The sequence below is a fragment of the Pteropus alecto genome, unplaced genomic scaffold (assembly GCF_000325575.1).
Source record: "Pteropus alecto unplaced genomic scaffold, ASM32557v1 scaffold44, whole genome shotgun sequence".
NCBI classification, from domain to species: Eukaryota; Metazoa; Chordata; class Mammalia; order Chiroptera; family Pteropodidae; genus Pteropus; species Pteropus alecto.
In genome coordinates, this window is record NW_006436812.1 from 6,625,127 (window position 1) to 6,646,704 (window position 21,578).

The 21,578-nt window shown below is 58.6% G+C and overlaps 3 protein-coding genes across 4 annotated transcripts; 2 read left to right on the forward strand and 1 right to left on the reverse strand.

Moving 5' to 3' along the window:
• On the forward strand, positions 1-3,306 carry RPUSD1 (RNA pseudouridylate synthase domain containing 1). Of its 2 annotated transcripts, XM_006913999.3 has the most exons (6): positions 1-96; positions 732-922; positions 1,029-1,152; positions 1,245-1,347; positions 1,511-1,612; positions 2,132-3,306. In XM_006913999.3, exons 2-6 carry the CDS (start codon positions 741-743, stop codon positions 2,557-2,559), a joined length of 939 nt encoding a protein of 312 aa, XP_006914061.1. In that variant the 5' UTR covers positions 1-96; positions 732-740; the 3' UTR covers positions 2,560-3,306. The 2 variants fall into 2 exon arrangements, with proteins under 2 accessions (XP_006914061.1, XP_024904224.1); XM_025048456.1 differs by lacking the exon at positions 1,245-1,347 and having other exon boundaries at positions 2,132-2,332.
• Positions 3,307-6,489: 3,183 nt separating this feature from the next.
• Positions 6,490-14,398, forward strand: LOC102880942 (mesothelin-like protein). The gene is made up of 16 exons (XM_006914212.1): positions 6,490-6,505; positions 7,430-7,550; positions 8,557-8,698; positions 9,731-9,816; positions 9,932-10,058; positions 10,133-10,323; positions 10,689-10,779; positions 11,007-11,142; positions 11,521-11,699; positions 11,776-11,931; positions 12,045-12,172; positions 12,839-12,969; positions 13,050-13,144; positions 13,392-13,656; positions 14,088-14,263; positions 14,342-14,398. The coding sequence occupies exons 1-16, from the start codon at positions 6,490-6,492 to the stop codon at positions 14,396-14,398; spliced, it is 2,097 nt and encodes a 698-aa protein (XP_006914274.1).
• Positions 14,399-14,901: 503 nt separating this feature from the next.
• LOC102881208 (mesothelin) lies at positions 14,902-20,603 on the reverse strand. The gene is made up of 11 exons (XM_015591003.2): positions 20,505-20,603; positions 18,132-18,210; positions 17,493-17,536; positions 17,289-17,388; positions 16,833-17,011; positions 16,579-16,734; positions 16,299-16,441; positions 16,092-16,219; positions 15,638-15,732; positions 15,183-15,369; positions 14,902-15,108 (listed from the first exon to the last, which is right to left on the reverse strand). The coding sequence occupies exons 2-11, from the start codon at positions 18,205-18,207 to the stop codon at positions 15,020-15,022; spliced, it is 1,197 nt and encodes a 398-aa protein (XP_015446489.1). The 5' UTR covers positions 18,208-18,210; positions 20,505-20,603; the 3' UTR covers positions 14,902-15,019.
• Between the last annotated feature and the right edge of the window lie 975 nt (positions 20,604-21,578).

Here is a 21,578-nt window from a genome sequence, read left to right on the forward strand (position 1 = left end):
TCCGGGGTCGTAGGTCATGTTGGCGCGGGGACGCGGGGGCTGGATCTAAGACCAGACATCGGTACTGGGGGCCCGGACGGCGCGGCCTGACTGCAGGTGGGTTCCGGAGTGGGCGGGGGCGCGGGAGGGGCTCTTAGCCGGGATCTGCCCAGAACTCCTCAGCTTGTGCCCATCACATGCCAGAGGTGGGAGCTTCCTCGGAGGGGAGGCGGAGGAAAGGGTGTCTGCCAGAGGAGTGGGGGCGAAAGTGGACTCCACTCCATCCCTGAACCTAGCGCTCCCCACTCCTGCACCCAGCTGACCTGCCCCCCGCCCCAGGCCGTGGGGGCATAGAAGCCCCTGTCCTTGCCCCCTCCCCGCTCTAGAAGAGTCCTCTATTGCCTGTTCCTGATCTGTCGGGAAGGGTTGGTGGGAACGGGCTGGAGAGCAAGACTGCTTAGCCCAAGGCCTGGGTCTGGGCAGGACTGCCCCACAGTCAGAGCAACATTGGTTCTCCTGACCTTGGCCACACCCCTATTTCCACTGATACTCTCAAGCCTGGTTTAGGGGTGAAGGTAGTAAGGAGTCCATTGGGTGCAGGCACACAGTAGGTGCACCTACTTGCCTGACATACAGCATGGGTGGCTTCAGACCTTGGGTCAACCCCAAGTTGTCCACCCCAGTTGGGCAGGACCCGGATGTTGGCTGGTCACCCCACAACCTCCACTCTACATGCTTGCCCTGCATTATAGGCCCTTGTCATGGAGCCAGGCAGCATGGAGAACCTGTCCATTGTGTACCGGAGCCGTGACTTCCTGGTGGTGAACAAGCACTGGGATGTGCGTATTGACAGCAAGACGTGGAGGGAGACACTAACCCTCCAAAAGCAGCTTCGGCATCGCTTCCCTGAGCTGGCTGACCCAGACACTTACTATGGGTTCAGGTATCTATGTATGTGGAAGTGCAGCACAAGTAGCTCACGGTAGCCTCCATTGGAGGGAAGTGGCTGCCCCCAACCTAGCCACTGCTAACCTTCTGTTCCATGCCAGGTTTTGCCACCAGCTGGACTTCTCTACCAGCGGGGCACTCTGTGTGGCCCTGAACAAGGCAGCTGCAGGCAGCGCTTACAAGTGCTTCAAGGAGCGGCGAGTCACCAAGGCTTACCTGGCCTTGGTAAGTCCTGGCTTGTCCTGGAGCCATGGGGACTCCATTGTTTAGCCCACTTTGGCAGGCCTTGAGTGTCAGTGGGCTCCCCTGCCCGGCAGGTTCGGGGACATGTACAGGAAAGCCGGATGACCATCAGCTATGCCATCGGCAGGAACAACACAGAGGGTCGGGCCCACACCATGTGCATCGAGGGCACCCACGGTACAGTGGGCCAGGGGGCAGGGGCTTTGGGGCATATTTCATAGAGAGGGGACCTTGGGTGGGTGAGGCCAATCTGGGCAGCTGACTTATACTGGGTTGGACTGGAGTCCCACGGCTCAGGGCTGGCCTGGCCAACCCTCACAGCCTGCCTTTCTCCACCCAGGCTGTGAGAACCCGAAACCAAGCCTCACGGAGCTCGTCGTCCTGGAACATGGGCTGTATGCAGGTGACCCCGTGTCCAAAGTGCTGCTGCAGCCCCTCACAGGTACGTTCAGGAGCAAGAGGCTGGGAAGCTGCCCTGGCCCCTCACTGCCTGCTGACAGTATCCTGCCCCCATTGTGATGGATGCCTAGCATCAGCATTTCCTTTCATAGTGCACTGCAGCATCTGTGTTACGTAGGAGAGGAAACTGAGGCACAGAGGCAGAGTAGCCTGCCCAGAGCCACCGAACCATCGCTGGCAAAGCTGATTCTCTGCCACATACTCGACCCCCCGGTCCTGTGGTTCTTGCCTCACACAGGGTCTCACTGGCCTGGATGTGAGGGCAGTGGGAAAGCTGGCCTGGGTTCTCCAGTGGACTGAGTACCACCCTGGCCCTGCCTTCACCAGAGGTGACCCCAGAAGTTGACTCCTTTTCTGAGCTCTAATGTTCTGTCTGTAGCAGGAAACATGGAGGGCTGCTGTTCCCAAGGCGGCAGCAGGGAACAATGCCAGGTGTGATGTGAATGGTGGGGGGTGATCATGGAGTGGTGCCTTCTCTTGACTGGTCCCCTCTCCCATATAGGCCGGACGCACCAGCTTCGCGTGCACTGCAGTGCCCTTGGTCACCCCATTGTGGGCGACCTGACCTACGGGCAGGCCTCAGGCAGGGAGGACCAACCATTCCGCATGATGCTGCACGCCTTCTACCTGCGGATCCCCACGCAGGCTGAGTGTGTGGAGGCCCGCACACCGGACCCCTTCCTGCCCACCCTTGATGCCTGCTGGAGCCCCCACACCCTGGTGCAGCCTCTGGACCAGCTTGTCCAGGTCCTACGGGCTGCCCCTGACCCTGAGCCCACAGAAGGGGACCCCAGGCCCTGCAGCCCCTCCATGTCCCTGCCTGGGCCAGGCCAGCCTCCACCACCCCCTGCCAAGCCCCCTGAGACAGAGGCACAGCGTGCCTCATGCCTTCAGTGGCTGTCAGAGTGGACACTGGAGCCGGACAACTGAGAGTGTGGGAGTGGCGTACAGGCTGGGGCACCCAGGCAGATGGGGGCTGTGGGTCAGAGCTCTAAGCCCATCCTAAGGCAGGGGTGTGCCAGTGGAAGAGGACTGAGGTTCCACATTGGCTGTAGTGGCCAGGCCTGAGGAGGGGCCAGTAGGGCCAGCAGGGGGAGCCAGGCAGCTTTGATTCTGGAGGATGAAGGGCTCAGGGCTGTGGGACCAGCCCTCCGGGGAAAACCAAGGCTTGCCTGTCCTCCAGAAACCCTTTCTGACTCCAAAGCTTCGCTCCCAAAGCCCATTTCGTAGACTTGGCCAGTGTTGCCCTGGAAGAGGACATGGGTGGGCTTCTGGTCCCCCAGTTCATTCCTTAGAGCACCCTGCTCCTCACTCTATTCAGACTATCTGTGCCATTACCTCAGTCTAGCTGAGTCCTCTCCACTTGCAGACCCTGACTTGTCCCCTGCCTGGCTGGTCCTGCCTGCCTTGTGCCTTGGCTTTTGCTGGACAATGCCCATGGGCTTCCCTCCCCACCAGCATCCTGATCATCACACACGGGGGTGGGTCTAGGCCGTCCCCTCAGGCCTGACATATGTGCAGCTCTTCAGCATCCTCCCACACAGCCACAGGCCATCAGACCTCAGCCTGGGAGCAAAGGCAACCTGACCCCTGCCTCCTCCTTTCTCTACAACACATTCACATCACTCCAAGTACAGTTGGACTTTAGGACTTGGAATAAAAAGGTTTAGTGACTAACTCTGCGAACAGCTATGAGTGATTCTGACGTTGGGGTTGTGGAGCACACCCAGACTCCCTCAGTCCCTGCACTGGGCAGACCTCATGGGCCTGGCTGCTGACCTGTCCTCGCCCCCTGCCCTCCATACAATGAGCACCCGGCTACCCTGGTTAGGGAGAAGCTGAAAGACCCCGAGCCCTCCCAGCCAAAAGCACTAGAGCATTCATCTGATCTCACTAGGGTCCCTCATAGAGCCACTGCCCCCCATCATCACCACCACACCAAAAGAGGGCTGTCACCTAGGTCACTAGCCAGTCAGGTGCCATGTTCCTGCACTGAGCTGGGCCAAACCCCTTCTCTCCAACTGAAAAAGATAGGTCCTGTTGTGGGACTTCTGGGCTGGGCCAACCTGTGATCACTGCAGAATCTCAGCTGAGATGGAGCTGGAGGCAACCTCCATGGGGCCTCTGTAGAGACCAAGTCCCAGCTCCTGCTCAGTCCCAGCTCCTGCTCGGTACCTCTTGTTTCCTCATCTGTAGCAGAAGGGACTGACCTCCTGTTGCTCACATGGTCAGGTGGTTGCTGTGGTGTGCCAAACATGACCGGCGTGGGGGGTGCAGTGGAATAGCATGGACAGGCCCTGTCCAGGTGCACCCTGCTTTTTCCAGTTCTCACGCTCCCTGAACCCTCTACCTCGAGGCGTATCACCTCCCTGCTGAGACCTACCTAACCTCCCCTCTGCCGCTGCCCCCAGCCCCCCCACATCCCACACACAGGTGCCCGACCACCAGGCTGTAGGGTCTGATACCCCTCCCCATTTGCGTGACCGCAGGCAAGTTGCTCAGCCTCTTGGCCTGAGTTTCCTCATCTGGACATCTTGGCTATGCCGTGGGTGGGGCCGATTCAATGAGGCAGCGTGTGGAAGATCCGGGGCTGAGTGTGGCTCTACAGCCTAGCGATTACTCTATCACTGTGGTCATTTGTCCAGCCTGGGCCTAGGGCTGCCCGAGAGGCAAAGCCCATGGTGGGCAGGCCAGTATGTGTCCTGCACTCACTGGCTGATTCCTGCTCCCACTCTGTCTGGCCTGTGGGAGTCTCCAGCCCTGGGATGAGTGGAAACCCCACCAGCACATGTCATCCCCCTCCCCCAAAACTCCTCAGTGTCCAGAGCCCTAGCAAGTTCTTGGCCCAAACCTGGACTCCCATGGGGGTCTGTGCAGGAGCCAGGAGTGATCCTCAGCTGGTCCCTCCAGCCATTGGTCCCCAGGTCCAGGTCAGTGCCTCTACTTGGCCATGAGGCCAGCTCATTGGGCACATATTGCCCTGTGGTATGAATGACGGTCGTCCAGAGGCTAAACTTGGGCTGTGGGGGCTTAAGGCCCCTCCTAGGAGGTGGTGAAAGTTGGAGCCTAGGGAAGTCAGGGGTCAGCATGGGTCAGCATGGGGCATCTCCCTGTCCATTTCAGCCGGGAGAGAAGCTTTCATGGGTAGGTCGGAATGTCCTTCCTGCAGTCATCCTTCCTACTTGGCCCCCAAGGCCTGCCTGGTGGATTGGCCCCATCCTGGGCCCTGTAGGCCCCCCAGCATGTGTGGTACACTCGCCACCATTAAGGCTGCCCCCTGGTGCCCACACACCCTCCCTGTCCCCAGCACACAGGTGTGTGAGTAAACATACCTGGCTCTGCTCTAGTACCCGCAAATTTGAAACATTTAGTGACACACGTCACTAAACCCAGATATCGTATTGAGTCCACATGTGCCTAATATCCATGCAGTGTGCAACAGGCATCACACATACACATAGATGTGTATAGGCACCTGTGTACACATGCAGACACTGGCACACACAATGAAGGCAAGGGTACATGTATATGAATACACGCAACACTTGAGGCATGGAACCCCCAGTGGGAAGGGGTTATGCTGGGCAGCTACCAACCAAGCGCTCAGCCTTCCACTCCCCCGGGGACTGGGGAGCAGGTGCCCGCTGTGCTGGGGCCCCAAGGGCCAACACAACAGCGTCGCCTGGCACAGCTCCAGCCCCTCCCCTATACGTCTACCTGGCGGGTGTCACTGCAGGAGTGGGTGGCTTCACGGGCAGGGTGCTGGGAAAGGCATGGAGGAGAGCAAGAAGACTGGTGCCCCCACCCTGAACCACCGCTGTGCCCAGGGGCTCAGCTGCAGGGGCTGATATACTTGATAGGCTGGCACCTCTAATGTCTGGAGCACCTGGCACCTGATCTACAACCCCTTGCATCTGACGGCTGCCACCTAGCCCCGGAGCACCAGCCTCTACTGCAGAAGGTCTTTGGGTTCAGGTGAGGGGTTGGGGCCAGGTTGGGGGCCACCACCAGCTAAATCCATAGGGCCTAGGCTTTAGGTCTGGCCTCTGCAGCCCCATACATGTAGCCAAGCCCCACGGAGACTTCATTTTGCTCCCTGCATGGAGCAGTAACCTCCTTGTCTTCATCAAGGGCCCTGTGGAGTTCAGAGGCTCACAGGTGCCCAAAGCTGCCAGATTGTGCAAGGCTGTGCCCAGGAGTGGGCAGCATGGGTCAGTTTCCTGATGCCCCTCACCTCCTAGGACCAGGCTTCACAGTTTTGGTCTCCACCATGGCCAGAGCTGCCCAAGAGAGCTGCAGTGTGGGTTGTGCCTGGGGCCAGATCTTAGGCTCAGAGAGGAGCAGAGAGCTGCCTGAGCCACCCAGATCTGGGGATGAAGCCACGGCCACACCTGGGCAGATTGGAAAACTAGCAAGCCTCTCCCGCAACTGCGTATGGGGACTCACCGCTGCCCCATGCCCCATAACTGTCTAGAGATCTGTTCATTGGAGACTCTACAGCCTGAGCCACAGCCTGCAGATCACCTGAGCCCTGACCTGTGATAAGAAAAGTCTGGCACCCCCTCTGGTGGGCTCTTTTGTTCCAAAGGCTCTTTTCTTCCAAAGACTCATTGTTTGTTAGGCTATGCCCCTCCCCAAAGACAGAGAGACAACGCTGCAGCCAGGTTCAGGTCACCCGCCCTGTACAATGCCCAGCCTATGTGATTCTGAACAGCACCCTTGTCTGTGCGCCTTGGCCGAGGCTGGTGGGGAGAGGCAGTGGGGATGGCCTTGTCAGCTCCTATTTCCTCTCCAGCTTGTCTCGGACCCATTGCCCATTTCCCCAATACCTTCCTGCCAGAACGTGCACACCACACAGCCATGGGCCCAAGAGCAGGTGAGATGACTCCCCTCATGGAAGGGCTTCCCTGGGGCGGCATGACCTGCGGAATCACAGCAAATGTGGAGGGTGCTCGCATTCCAGCCACCGAGTCCTCCCGAGCCTGCACTTAGGCATCCTGCCCCAGTGTACCCCATCTCTAGCTGGATGGGGGTCAAGGAAGGGAAGGAGGAGGGCAGGCAAGGCACTGGATATGGGGGGTCCTGGTGAGGACAAGGCAGGACAAGGAAGGCCATAGCTAGAAGGGGCTCAGGAGGAGGTGGTGATTGACCCCAGGCCCTCTGCTTGGGGGTCTCAGGACTCAAACTGTAAGGACAGGACCATAGGGATGGAGGTAGAAGGAGTTTGCATTCATGCATACTAGCTGGGTGCATGTACATGGTTACACGCTTTCAACACATATACATGTCATTACACATATGTGGACACTGATAGGCACACACACAAGCCATCACATATGTGTGCACGTGCTTCCAGAAACACAAAAAGACACATACCACCAGCTACACATGCATACACACCATCACATATGCGTACATATGTAGTGTGTTGGGCATGCACACCATTACAGGCATGTACATGCCACCACACGTGTGTATATCACATGTGTGTACCTTTAGGAACACACATACAGTGTCAGGCATATATAGAGTTAGACACACTATCACATGCATGTTCACCTGGTCAGACACACACGCAAACACACACACCATACTTGGACCCCGGCTGCCACACACAGGTGACCACATGGCTTCTGCGGTGTCTGTGTCGGGGTAGTCATAGACCCACGTGGGACACAGGGAGCCCTGGGCAGACCCACGCTGGACATTTCCACTCATATGCTCACTCCCAGACAGGGCTCAGCCCTGAGATGGTGCTGGTAGGCAGCTGGCAGCTGCTTACTGACTTGTTCTGTTCCAGGTGCCCTGGTGAGCCTGGGCCTCATCCTCTTCATGTGGCTTACTGCCCACTGCTCTCGTCCCCAGGCTGAGGGCTTCTCCCAGGGAGGGCTGGATGCCAGCAGGGCCAACGTGTGGGCCACGTGAGTGCCAGCCCCTCTTCTAGGCTCTGAGTCCACAAACCACATTTCCTGCAGCTGATTTCCTGATAGGCCTGGGGGAGAGGGGTAAATGGGAAGGAGGGAGCACCTCCATGGTCTGCCCACAGTGGCTCAGGAGTGGCTATGGCAGGGCCACAGCCTCCCAGCTCTGACGTGGAGGGCCTGGCTCTGCCTGCCCAGATCACTCATTCACCTTGCCCTGAGATGGCCCAGAGCATCTAGTGTCCTGCATCAGTCATGTCCAGATGACTGGGTCCCCAGGCCATCACAGCTGGCTGGGGTCCCTCCTGAGCCCCACACTGCTCTCACTGTTCCCCTTGGCCTGGCAGGCAATCACTGCTGATGACTGTTCATCCCGAGTCCTCATGGTCCCTTCCTTCTGCCCTGAGGCTTTACTGCCCTCTCAAGCCCCAAACAGACTCTGCTTTCTTTCCGTGTACTTTCTGGGGGGTCTCTTGCTTAGACTTGGCTGTCTTCTTTTTCCCTGGGGGTTGGAGGTCACCGATCAGCCATCAATCAATTGATTAATCAGTTGACTAACTAGGCAGGGCTGGAGGCCCAAGTTGGACCAGCTGGGCTCAGACTAAAGTCCCATAAGACCCTCCCTATGCACAGATTTTATTAGACTCATACCATGAGAAAGGCTCAGTGAGGAGACAGAACTGGCTGAAGCCACTCAGAAGGTGCCCAAGCCACATCTCTTCCAAACCCTCAGCCATCACTGGGATCGGCCTCCAAAGGAAGCAGAGACCTAGCTTCTGGACAGGGGCCACCCTTCTTCATAGCTTAAAGCCCGAAGTGGATGCTCACAGGCAGAGTAAGGGAGGAAGTAAGGGAGTGACTGAGGGAGTAAAGTAGGAGTCTTGCCTCTGGCAAGACCCTGCCAGCCACACTTCCCGTGTCTCACTCCTTTGGTGTTGGGATTCTGACCTCCATCCTTCATGCTGCAGTCTGGGCTGCCCCTCCCACCCCCAGTGCTACCCCTCAGTACCCTCCTCCTTCTGCCCAATGCCAGCACCTCCCTCCTGCAAGACTTCTGGTGCCAGCCAGCCAATCAGCTGTCCCGGGACCAGCTTTCGGCTCTGATCAGGAGGATGGCATCACAGCAGGTTCTCCTCAAAGCCTGGCAGGTAAGCCGCCTCAGTTGGCACTATTGGGCTGGGGTCTAAGGGCAAGGGCAGTCTCGAGGGAGTAAGCCCTGCAGATGGGTAGGAAGGGAGGGCATTCTCAGCAGAGGACACAGGCCAGCAAGGGCCAGGATTGTATGGCTGGGACACAGAATGAGCTCACCTGGAACATGGGGGCTATGCTGGAGACACTGCATATGGTTGTTTATAGGCCAACTTACCAACTTCACAGCCACCTAAGAGGCATCTCTTAGGCTGACCCCGAGGTGACAGAAGTCAGGGGTCCCTCCTTAGGTGGTTCTCCATTGTGGCCTGCTTTGGATCATTTCCAGGACTTTTTAGCCAGTCTCCCGCAGACCCTAGCCTCCTGTTCTTGGTTGGGTGAGGGTTTGCCCACCTGGCCTGTGCTGGCCCCTTCCTGCCTCCATCTGGCACATGGTGCCCCTTGAGAAGGGTGCTTGGGCCCCTGGGGTGGATCTTCCAGCCTCCTGGCCTCTCCCCTGAGCTATGAAAGGGACCAACTGAGCTCACCTCGACTCACAGCTGACCCAAGCATGGACTGCCTTGAGCTTGAGGAAAGGAAGAAAGGGAGGAAGAAAAGGAGGGAGGAAGAGAGGAAAGGAGGGAGGGAGAGAGGAAAGGAAGGAAAGCTATAATTCTGTCTCATTATAAAGTTAGTATAAAGCTAGTAATCAATTCGAAACCACCCCAAAGGAGGCCAAGCCAGACAAGAAGTCTGGGCAGGAGTGGCATTGGGATGAGCCACCCTGGCACAATAGGGCTGGGGGCGAGCAGAGGGCCTGAATGCTGGGGGTGGGGAGGAGTACTGTTTAGCCTGGGTTTGACCCGTTCTGAAGCCGTTCTGATGTGGAAGTTGAGGCAGGAAGAGGAAGACAATGAAGTCCAGGTGACGCAGAATGGGCAGGTGGGAGGAGGAAATAGAGTGGACACGGGGGTGGACGGAAGGGGGCTCAGGCAAGGGCCCCACACTGAGGGGGCTGGGCAAGGGAGTGACACACCATACGCCCTGCCCAGCTCAGCTGTCTTGCCAACTTGGCCACCCAGCACGGCCTCCAGGGCGACTTCGCACTCCACCCACCAGACCTGTTGCTCTTCTATAAGTGAGTGCCTCCCACTCCCACCCAGCATCTGGCCAGCGGGCTGAGCATGCCTCCTCTGGGTCTCTGGGACCCCTGGCTGGCCCTGCCTTCCCGACAGCACCCCGCCTGCCCGCAGCCTGGCACAGGTGAGGGAAGCCGACTGCCGGGCCTTCACCCGCCGTGCAGCTCAGGGGGACACAGAACTGCTGGCCAACCTGCCTGACCAGAGGGCCGCCCTGCAGCACTCAGCCTTGGCCTGCCTGGTAGGCCCCTCGGATGGGACAGGACGAGCGGGTGGGCCATGGGGCCAGGCTCTTGCTAATCTGCTGTCCTGTAGGGAGGGCGCCACCCTTGGCTCAGTGCCTCTGACCTACTGCTCCTTGGAATCCTGGTGTGTGACATGGATGCATCCATCATTGTGGCCTCGGACCCCCACGTGCTACAGAACCTGCAGCGCTGCCCCCGCCTGACCCCTGCCCAGCAGGCTGCCCTCAACAAACTGCTGGCCAGCGGGAGGACCATGCTCGGGTGGGTGGGAGGGGCCCATCGCCTCTGCCCAGGCCTTCCTTCTGGAAATGAGACAGGAGGCAGCCTGGAGTTTGGGTCCAGGAGGTCTCTATTCCACAGCCCTGCTGACCCCCAACTTCTGACCTAGCTCACAGCCCCACTCTGACCTTGCAGCCTTTGGGGCACAGATTTGGGGGTGCTGCCAATACCTGCTGGGCCCCTCGATTCCCCTGCCCCAGAACCTGGGTGGAGAGTCTCTTCTGGGTAGATGAAATGTCCCCAGAAGAGCAGGCTCTGGGAACTGTGTGCTCAGGGAAGGGCAACAGGCTTCCAGGGGCTGGCGTGCTGCTCCAGACCTGACACAACAATCCCTTCCCACACACCAGGCCCCCTAGCTCTTGGAACCTAGAGGGGCTGAAGTCTCTGGGACCCCTGGCCACCTACATCAGCCCCAGCTTGTGGATGCAGGTGCAGGAGGTAGGACAGTGTCCTGGGATGGGGTGGAGGGTTGAGCTGGCCCTGAACATAGAGAGGAGCATACAGCCGACCCTCTACCAGCCTGTCCAGGCCTGAGCGTTGGTCGTATGGCCACCTCAACACCCGAGTGGTGTTCCCAGTAGCTCCTATCACAGGGTTTCTACTTGCGGGGAGGGAGAAGGGACTGGACGGCCCCAGGGTGTGGAGTCTCCAGTCCTCGTGACCAGGCCATAGGCCTGGATTTCTTTGGCAGTATGGTGGCTGCATTCAGGGCAGGGACACTCAGCCAGCATGATGCCAGGCGCTTTGTCACTAGCTTCCTGAAAGCCAAGTTGATGTCCTCACGGCCCAAGCGGGGCACAGGTGAGTCTGGCCACTATGGCCTGGGGACACTGCACCTCTCCTGCTCTGGACTCGTGACCCCAGGGTAGGAGCACCCAAGACACAGCCCTACTGCTGCTGGACCTCCTGAGCTTGGCCCATGGATCTGCATCCAGCCTGGGCTTGTCAGAAGAAGTGGGGCTGGACTTTGGGGCCAGGGTCAGGCATGGAGTCGAGGTCAAGGTCAGTCATGACTAAGTCTGCTCTGGGCTAAGTTCTTGGCTAGGGGTCACGCTTGGGTAGAGAATCAAGGGTGGGTCAAGGTTAGGAGTGGAGTGGGGCCCGAAGTCAGCAATAGTTGTCAACTCGGGCCACAGCTGAGTAGCAGGATCATCAACTCCATCCCACTCCCAGCCACAGGGAGGCCCTGCACCCACGGCAACATCACAGCAGCCACGCTGCAGGATGACCTCTTCTTGGTGCACTACGACTGCTTGCAGCTTGAGTCCTGCCTGGGCAGCCGTGTGCTCAGGGCCAGCCTGGACCCTCTGCTGCAGCACCCACTTCCTAAGCGTGTCATCAAAGCCAAGCTGGCTCAGGTGTGCCAAGGACCAGGTGGAAGCGAGTGGGCAGTGGGTGCTGGGCAACGGGTCCTGACACCCTTGCCCACCTCAGATCTACCCGAGTGGCATCCCAGAGGAGCAGCTGCAGCTCATCACCTCGCTGGTCTACCTCTACTCTCGCACAGAGATTGGCCTGTGGAACATCACATCCAGGGACACAGTCATGGCCCTGCTGGCCTCGGACGTGGCCCTGGAGAACCAGACGGAGGTGAGGGCAGCGGGGGTTGGGCAGAGTGATGAAAAGAGGGTTGACTGGGCTGGGGGGTGGCCACTGACCCTGTCCCACCAACCCAGCCCCACTGACCCCGGCCCTGCTCCCAGGCCATCCTGCAGAAATTCCTGGACCACAAAGGCAACATCACGAGTGCCCTGCTTGTGGCCATTGGGGGCTCCCGCCTCTGCTGGATGAGTCCCCAGCAGATCCAGGCCATCCAGCCCTCGGAGTTCCGGTGAGCCCACCTAGCGACATACCTATCACACCTCGGGGGCAGCTCTACTTCTTACCAAGGATTAGAGGGGGAGACTGAGGCTCAGGAGGGGGTCTAGGAAACTAACATAACCACAGGTATGTTAGTTTCCTATGGCTGCCTAAACAAAGTACCTCAAACTGAGTGTTTTAAAAAAAACAGAAATGTACCCTCTCACAGTCTGGAGGCCTGAAGTCTGGAATTCAGTGTCAGCAGGGCCAGGCTTCCCCTGAAACCCATAGCAGAGTCTCCTTCCTGCTTCTCCTAGCTTCCAGCATTGCCGGCAATCCTTGGCCTTCCTTGGCTTGTGGCCTCATCACCCTGTCTCTGTCTCTATCACCACATGGCTGTCTCCCCTAGTGTCTGAGTCTAAATTTCCTTCTTCTTATGACACCAGTCATTAGATTTAGGGCCCACCCTAAATCAGTAGGACCTCATCTTACCTGATTGACACCTACAATTAGGAAAGACCCTATTTCCAAATAAGGTCACATTCTCAGGTTTTGGGTGGACATAAGTTATGAGGAGACACTATCAGCCCAGTACAGAGAGCAAGGGGACAGCTGTGGGTAGGGGAGAGAGGCCCAGGCCTGGCTACCCAGAGGACAAGGGGTTCCCAGCCTGCCCATAAGCTTCACCCCTCTCCAGACTGGCCGGGGCCCTGGACATCTCCTCCTGCCCTCAGAGACGGAAGGACATACTCTACACCAGAGCCCGAGAAGCCTTCAGCAGCATCAGGACCATGGACACCTACTACCACTTCATACGCCCCTATCTCGGTGAGACCCCACCCTGTGTTCCAACACCCCTCCTCCAGAAGCCCTCATCCCTCCCCTTCTCACTAGTTCCCAGCCCTCAGGTGGTGCCCCAGTGGAGGACCTGCAGCACCTGGCCCAGGCTAACATCTCCATGGACATTGACACCTTCACCAACCTGAACCCCCAAGTGCTGCAGGTGAGCCCTGGGGAGAGGGGACTGAGGCAGACTGGCCAAGCCAGGGGAGCCCTGGGCCACAGGTCCACAGGCACCCCGAAGTTAGAGGTGTGCAGACAGTGTGGACCTCAGATCACTTCTCCAGGCTGGTTCTGCCAGTTCTTAGCCCCGTGCTCACTCCTCCGGTAAGCACTACCCTCAGCCCCAAAGCTAGGCTGCTGCAGGACCCTCTGTCCCTCCCCCCATGACCCCCTTGCCTCCTTTGCAGAACCTAAGTGTCGACAACGTGATAATGCTGCTGGGCCAGAATGTGGTGGACCTGCAGAAAGCACGCAGCCACCCAATCATCATCTCCTGGCTCCACAGCAAGAACAGGTCGACCCTGGATGAGCTACGCCTGGACAAAGACCCCATCAGCCCCACCAACCCCACCAGCTCAGCCCATTTGACTACTGGGACTCCCAACACCACCCCCTGGGTGCCCCATCCAGCCACCACCTCGGGCAGGCCTGGGAATGATGCCCCTACCTCAGGTACGGCCCCACACCCAGCCCTTCCCCTTGGTGGGTTTTCCCTGCCTGTGATTGGCCCTGTCTGCCTAGGGCCTCTGTGGAATCCAAACTGCTACTTGTGCCCAGTCTCATACTGTGGGCCAACTCTTTTACTTTGGCTCCTCGGGTGACATTTGAGTGACACTGGCTTCACCCTATATAGTCTGCTGAATTATTAAAGGACACAATCACCTTCTCCAAAACACTATGATCTGCATAAAGTAGGGGGTGGGGGCAGCTTTGAGATCCCTGTTAGGGTCCAGAAGAGTGGCAGCACATGAGGATCCTCACTGGTCTTCCCAACCCGAAGGGATGGTATGATCCTTGAGCCCGGAGGGGCTGCCCAGGAGACAATGTGGAATGTTGATGCTCAGCCAAGACTGATGGGTGCTCCCTCCATGTTCCACCTACAGGCAGCCCACCAGCCCACCTGGGGTACCTGCCAATTGCTATGGGCTTGCCCTCCAGCCTCCTGTGGTTGCTGTATCGAAGTACCCTGGGGTCCAGTTGGGACTGCTCATGGGGCACCTGCACCATGGCCCCCGAACACGGCACTGTTCCAGCACCACATGCAGGAAAACTGGGGCTGGTAGGTGGAGCTGGACACCAGTTCAGGCCTCGGTGCAAGCCCCAGGCCCAGGGAACCTAGCTATGTCTCACATCCTAGGGGCCTGCAGGGCTGGTCCCCACCCACACCCAGCTCCAGGACATGGAGCTGGACTGAGGGCCTGGGCAGAGTTTCAGCCAGCTGAGATGCTGCCCTGGCCCTCTGGCCTCCTTCAGGACAAAGAACTGGGGCTGAAGAGGGGGTCTTCGTGGCAGTTACTTTGCTAATTAATTTGAATAAAGGACAAGGTGATTTTCCTGCCTGTGACCCTTTGCTCTGGGCCAGAGGAGGGGTACAGAGACTTTCTTATCCAGGAACAGGACTCTCGTCCGCCATCTCCTGGGAAGTCAGTATCACCAGAAGACACCCTGGGTTTGTTGGCCTGGCCTCAGGAGAGACCAGGCAATGGAACAGTATCAGGAAGGCCCCGAAGTCTCCCATTCTACCCCACGCCTGGAGTCCCTGCCCTGCACCCCCCTTTCCAAGTACAAAGAGGAGAGGCTGCAACTCAGAGACCCATGTCCATAGGGTCACAGCCCTTAGCCCTGCCCACTCAGAACACCACAGCCATCAGGGCCTCCTACTCTGTCCCCAGAATAACCACAGGTCACCTCTGGGGAGGGGGAACAGGTTCTCTTTTATTGAGCTCCAGTCCCCTGGGTGCGGCAGGAATAACCCAGGCCTGCTGTCACCAGGCAGGGTCTCCACAGCAGGGCCCAGTCCTCAGTGGCAGCGGGCTCAGTTCAGGATCAAAGCCAAGAGCAGAGTCGGGATCACAGTGAGCACAGGTCCAGGTCCAAGGAGGTGGGGGCTCCCGGAGAGGGCCTCTGCATAGAGAGGGGTGACTTAGACCCTACACCTCGCTCTGCCCCAGCCCCACTCAGTGGCCACCCCAGCCCACCTCTGAAGTTGAGGTCTAGGACCAGGTATCCATTGGGGATGCCACCGTGGAGCCCCAGCCCCAGGCTGTCCAGGTCAATCTGCCGCTGCCGGAAGATCCAGTCCCGCACGGGGCTATTCCCCTCCTCCACCTTCAGCTCCGCCAGGTTTGGACCCAGAAGTTTTCGCACCTCGGCAATGGTCAGTGGCTGCCAGAGCCCCCAGGCGGCAGTCAGGGTCTCCCTGCCTCTCTCCAAAGGGCAGTTGGACTCCACTATGTCCAAGCTACCCCGTGCTTCCCTGCCCACAGACCCTACCTCAGCACCTCCAGACTTTGGAGCCGGCTCTGGCTTAACAGGGGCCTCTCCCAAGACCCCGCCCTATCCGTAGTCCTGCTCTCACCGCCCGGCTCACCCACGGACACGCCCTCCCCCGTGGCCCCGCCCCCAAATGTCCCCGCCCCTGTTGATGCCGTACCAGCAAGACCTCTTTCCGCAGCGTCTTGAATGTGGCTATGTCCATGCTTATGTTCTGCGGAACGAGAGCCCGCAGGTCCTCCGTGGAGGCCCCAGCTGTGCCCGGGGAGAGGAGCCTAAGTGTGAGACCTCACAACACCCCCCCTCCACCCAGTCTCGTCCTCGGACCATAGGCTACAAGAATCTCACTTCCTTTACCGAGATTCTCTTTTCCTAAGGAATTCTGGGCCCCAGTTTGCCTGTTAACCACTTGACCCTCCACCTTAGCGGGGAGGCTGGAGGTGGCCAAGTGCCTGAGCATTGGTCAGAACTCACAGGGCCTCAGCCTATATATGCTTGGAGGAGTGGAGGGCACCCTGACCTCATCACACTAGCAGCCTGCAGTCCAGGGAGGTGAGAACCTGGCTGCACCATGAGAACCTCAGGCATCCTGCCCCCATGTCCTCTTGGCTCACCCAGGAATGGCTTGATCCTCGCAAAGTATTCGGACCCGCTCATGTTCTGGAAGGCGATGCGGGCCTTGGAATAGAGTATATCCATCTGCAGTGGGTGGCAGGAGACCAGGTCCTGGGGCATAGCCGTCCTGGGGAGGTAGGGTGGAGCCAGGCAGTGAGCTCAGAGAACAGCACACCCACCATACCCATAGACCCCCGGGGACTCACCAGACCGCATCTTGTTGCACAGAGCTCAGCTGCTCAGGACTGAGGAAGCAGAGGTAGGTAGGATGGAAGCTGGCCAGAGTGTCCAGGGTGGCCTTATCTAGCTGGCCACCTCCCACCAGATAGCGGGCAATCAGGGCAGCCACCTGTGGGAGGAGGCCAGTGAGATGCCTTGGGGCAGGGAGAGAAGTATTCCCCAGGCCTGCACAACCTCACATCCTGTGTTTACCCCGTAGGCCTGCACAACCTCATACCATGTGCTCCCCTCCCAACAGGTGGTCACCTGAGCATCCATTTTGCGCCCTTTGCTGACTTTAAGCAGAGATTTCACAGTCTCCAGGGATGTCACGTTCCACTTGTGGATGTCATGGGGGGTGACCTCAAGGAAGAAGTAATTCAGGTGCTGGATCAGGGACTCGGGATACCCCTGTGGGTAGAACTGCCAGGAGAAATGACCATGAGGGCCACAACCACTCCTCAAGTGGCTGGGGAAGGCTGCGGCACAGCAGGCAGGTGGGAGCCCAAGTCATGAACTACCTCATCCAATTTGTGCTTAAAAATGTCAAGCTGCTGGTAGGTGAAGGGAATCGCATTCACCCGGTCCATCTGCTCAGCCAGCAGGGCCCCGTCCACACAGGCTTCCAGCTCCCATTCCTCATAGAATGCGAGGTTTTCATCCACCACATGGGTCTCCTTCCCAGAGGGGCAGGCCTTCTCTACAGGGGCAGGCAGGGGGTCAGGAGCTGAGCTTCTCCAGTCAACCTCTTCTTCCTCCCACGCCCATGCTGAGACCCTAGGCAATGCTTGACCCTCTCCAGGCCTCAGTTTACCCACTGGCAAATTGGGATGATTTTGTCCACTCTCCAAGGTTGCTGTCACAACTGAACAAACTGAGCAGCCAGGAAGAGCCACAGTGCCGGCAGGTGAGACCCCACAGTGTCAGCCCCTCACCCTAGGTTCCCTGACACCGTTGGGGCTGGGCCCTGTGCTCACTCTCTGTGACCTGCAGTGCCCTTGGGAAGATGATGGTCGGCTCGGACCGCTGCCAGGACAGGTCCTGGGAGGTGCGTTGCAGCCACGGCATCATGACTCCCTAAGGACAGAGTAGAACTTTGGCTGAGCCATGCATGGCCCAGCGCCCAAGGACCCCGACCAAGGGCCAGAAAACCTTCCTCTGTCTCCCTAGAGGTTCCTTACCTGTCCTGTGTCTGCAGTCTGGGCCCTGGAGAGTAGCACCCACTCTGCAGGGCAGGGATACAAGGCAGGGGGCCTTTGATGTGCCTGCTGCAGGCCCTATCCTAGGGAGGAAGGAGGCAAAGCCGGCCCCTCCCTGACCTCCCAGCCCCAAATACACCCCACAGGTTTGAAAAGAAAGGGTTAGGCCCCTGGACCCCATGATGTCACAGCTCACCACACCCCAGGCCAGGGTTTGTACCCCATCGGGGAGCCCTGGCTTCCCACATCCTCCTCCTGGGACCTCACTGCTCAGGGAAGTCGGACAACTTTCCCACCAGACACCCTCAATTTGGCCTGAGCCCCCATCACGTCACTGCCCTGGTTTAGCCTCCAATCCTGTAGGGCACTGCAGGAGGAGGCATGGATGACTGCCTGGAACTCAGGCATCTGCCTAGATTCAAGACACTTGCCTGAACTCAGAACACCTGCCGAGATTTGGGACAACTGCTGGGACTCGAAGCCCCTGCCGAGGATGAGGGGGCACCGTCTACAGATGGAGTAGGAGGCGTGGGGCAGGTAGAGCCTTTCCTAAGAACCCTTGGCTGCCCTCCAACTCTCTCTCATTCCAGCCCTTTGTAGCAGCCCACCCCCATTACTCACCGAAGCTGAGAAGCAGGAACAGGAGGCTGAGGGTCTTGCAGGATCCCAGGGGGCGTTGAGCACTCCACAAGGCCATGGTCTGTGGAGGACAACCACTTGGATGTACCTGCCATCCCCCCCCACGCACGCCCCTGCCCCCAGCTAGCACAGGGGTTTCAGAGCCCCAGAGAGGCTCCAGGTGGAACTTCTCACCCCCACAGCAGTGTCTGTGCAGCATCCAGCCCTGATCTCAGGACCATCCAGCAAGCCTGGCCCGCCCCCTTCGGAAAACCAGCCCCTCCTGCCAGTGGATGTGGGGTCTGAGTCAGCCTGGCCCCCAGTTGTGAGAGCCTAGGCAGGCAGCTGGCAGGTGGCACCTTCCCCTCCCCCCACAGTGCAGGGCAGGGCAGGGTGAGAGAGTTTAGTACGAGGAGGCAGGGCCACCTCTGGCTTGAGCTGTCCTCAGTTTCCACATTCGTATCAGGGGGACTGAGCAGTTCAGGGCCGGGGATAATGCTGAACGGCACCCTCAATCTGGGGCGTGGCCGTCCTCCCCCTCCACACCCTGCCACAGGTGCTGGGCTTTGTGCAAACTCAGGGCCCTGCCCAGTGGACAAGCCAGGGCCCACCTCCTGGTTTCCCTTCTGAGGTCCCTCTCCAAACAGAAGCCTGAGTGGATGCCAGAGGGTGACACCCCTTCCCACCTGCCAGCCCCTTGGGTGGGGCAGTGGGCGGTGAGAATTCTTGTGGGGGTGAGAAATCTCCATGTGCTTTCTGGAGTGAGGTCCAGGGGCCTTGGTGGACAGTGTGGGGTGGGGAAGTAGGTGGGATGGGTTGTCCCAGGGTCGCTGGGGCCTGCAGGAGATCAAGCCAACTTCTACACTTGTCCCTCCCAGGGAGGCCCAGAGGGGGAGGCTGCCTGTGGCCTGGTATAGAGGAGCCATCCCCTCCCCCAAACCTTCCCCTTTCAGCTGGGCAAAGAGGTGGCCTGCAGGGAGTGTCCTGAGGAGTGGCAAGGCCCCGGAGGAGGTGGGAGAAAACCAAACCAGAAAATGGGCAGTGGGTGGGGCCAAGCAAGAGCTGTGCCTCCCCCTGCAGCTTCCCTCAGCCCCCACCCAGCTCCATGTAACCAGAGGCCTCTAGCACCCCAGGTTGGGACTCCCTGGGAGCCTCTCTGCAGGCCACTGTGGACCTTGATACTAGCATCCTCCCCCGCAAGACCAGCTTAGGGCCACAGAGACACCTCGCTGTCTTAGGGCTACAGCTTCCAAACTGTCTGGAGTGCCACCTGTAGGAGTCACGGTGTTTTGGCCAGTCTAGAGCATGTATATTTATGTGTGACGTAAAAACAGTCATAAGACAGTTTAGGGGTTCCAGTGAGGGCAGGCCCTGTCCAGGACCCTGGGCATGGAGCCTGGCCACAGAGAGAGGCTGTCACTCCTTGCCCCTGCTACCAGAGCAACAGCCATTCCCTTTTATTCCCCCAGTGGGGTCTGATGTCTCAGTGGACCACAAGCTCCTCAAAGTGAAGTGTGAGGTAGAGGTGGCTGTGTCTGTAAAGAAGGAATGGCCAGCTCCTCCCTACAGCCTGAGACTCATGAACTCTTAGCCTCTGGCAGGTGCTTGGTTACAGGACACTAGCTGAGACTCTCTCCTGCTCCACCTGTCCCACCCACCTACAGAATCTCCCACCCCAGCCCCTAAGGTATGGCCCTCAAGTGATGGAAAATGAAGTCAGACCACATTCCCTACCAACTTCAGGCCTCTCTGGTGAGGGCAGGCAGGGGAGTGGATTATGGGTTTAGGACAGGACTCAGATACAAAGATGCTGTGCAGCCAGCCCAGCATCACACGGCCTGTCAGGAGCAGCTGGTGCTAGGGTAGAGCTGACCCTGAGGGCAACGCCCTCTGAGTTGAGCACGGGAGGTAGGGTAAGGTCCTCACTGCTCCCCAAATGCATTGAGAACTAGGGAGGGAGCATCTATGAGGGCAGAGGCAGAGGCTGACACACCTCCCCCCAGCCTGCTTTTTTTGGGACTGACCAGAGCCCCCTCCCAGGTGGGTCCCAGTACCAGCCTCGGCCTCATCCCTGGTCCCACCCAGTGCTGCTTGGCTGGAGGTGCCAGAAAGGGCTGACAGAGATGTCCCTGCCCTCACCTCCCCAGGCATACCCATGAGCATAACCCAGAGCTTGACTGGGCCACTGTCCACCCCGCACCCCACACATATGAATCCGTGGGTCCTTACTCTCCCAGGTCCTTATGAGCCTGGACACTGGGCTGGGTAACAGGAGACCCCTGAGAAAAAATCCCTGGTGTCCCTAGCCCCCCCCACCCAGGGTCCAGTTAGGCCCTGACCCCAGTGACTCTGATGTTCTAGAGTGGTGAACCAAACCTGAGCCTCCTCTGCCTCGGTTTCCTCAATTGGGAGGTGGGTGGTCTAGAGTCCAGCAGCCTCTCAAGTCTGTCAGGGAAGCAGATGAGGTCTCACCGGTGGAGCTGGGAGCAGCACTGCTCACGCTCCAGGAATGTGTGGGTGGGGACCCTGCGGAGGAGCCGCCAGGAGAGGAGGGGTGTGGGGTGGAGAGCTGCTTTCGCCCTTCCCTTGGTGGGTGTGGGTGGGAGCTCCAGGCGGGCTGATGGTCATGTACCAGGCATGTATTGGGAGCCAAGGCCTTGCTTCACAGGCCCTTACTCTCCCGCTTCTCAGGTGTAGAAACTGAGGCTTAGTGAGTGGCCAACACTACACAGCATAGCCAGGGTGTGGTATCCCAGTAGTGCCATGACAGGGTCCCTGCGGGCCACCCCACTAAGCCCGATGTCAGTAGGTTCTGGGTAGTGGCCGCTCAGCCAGGATACGACTCCCAGAGCGTTGACCACAGTGTGGCTTCTTTTGAGTGAGTTTTGGGCTCACGGCATTATGGTGTGAAATAAAGTGGGGTGAAGTGGTTGGATGGGAGGCTGCAAGAGCCCAGGAGTTGGGGGAGACAAATTCAACTGGGCCAGCTCCAGAGAGTGCACAGCACTGCCCTCCATGACAGTGGGGCCAATGGGAGCCCACCTGCTCCAGCACTGGCTGTCTTACGGACCAGAGGAAGAAGCCACCTTCCTGCTGTTGTGGCCACTGGCCATCAGGGTAGACAACATGCATCTCTGTGCTGACTGGACACCAGTGCCTAACTTCGGATAGCAGCCTTCACGATGTGACCTTGAAGCCAGAGTCCCTGGCAGCTCTCTCACTTCCTCTCCAACTTCTCAGATGATTTTATGAACAGGAATTCCCTGTGTGGAACATGTCTCTCCGTTACATACCTGCAGAGATTTCTGTTTGCTGAACTGAGTATATACAGCTGTCTCGCCTCTGACCTTTTCTGGGTTTCTATAGTCTGCGTTTGACATATAGTCAAACCAAATACTAATTAACACAGGCATGCCTCCTTTTATTGCACTTAACGGATGCTGTGTTTTT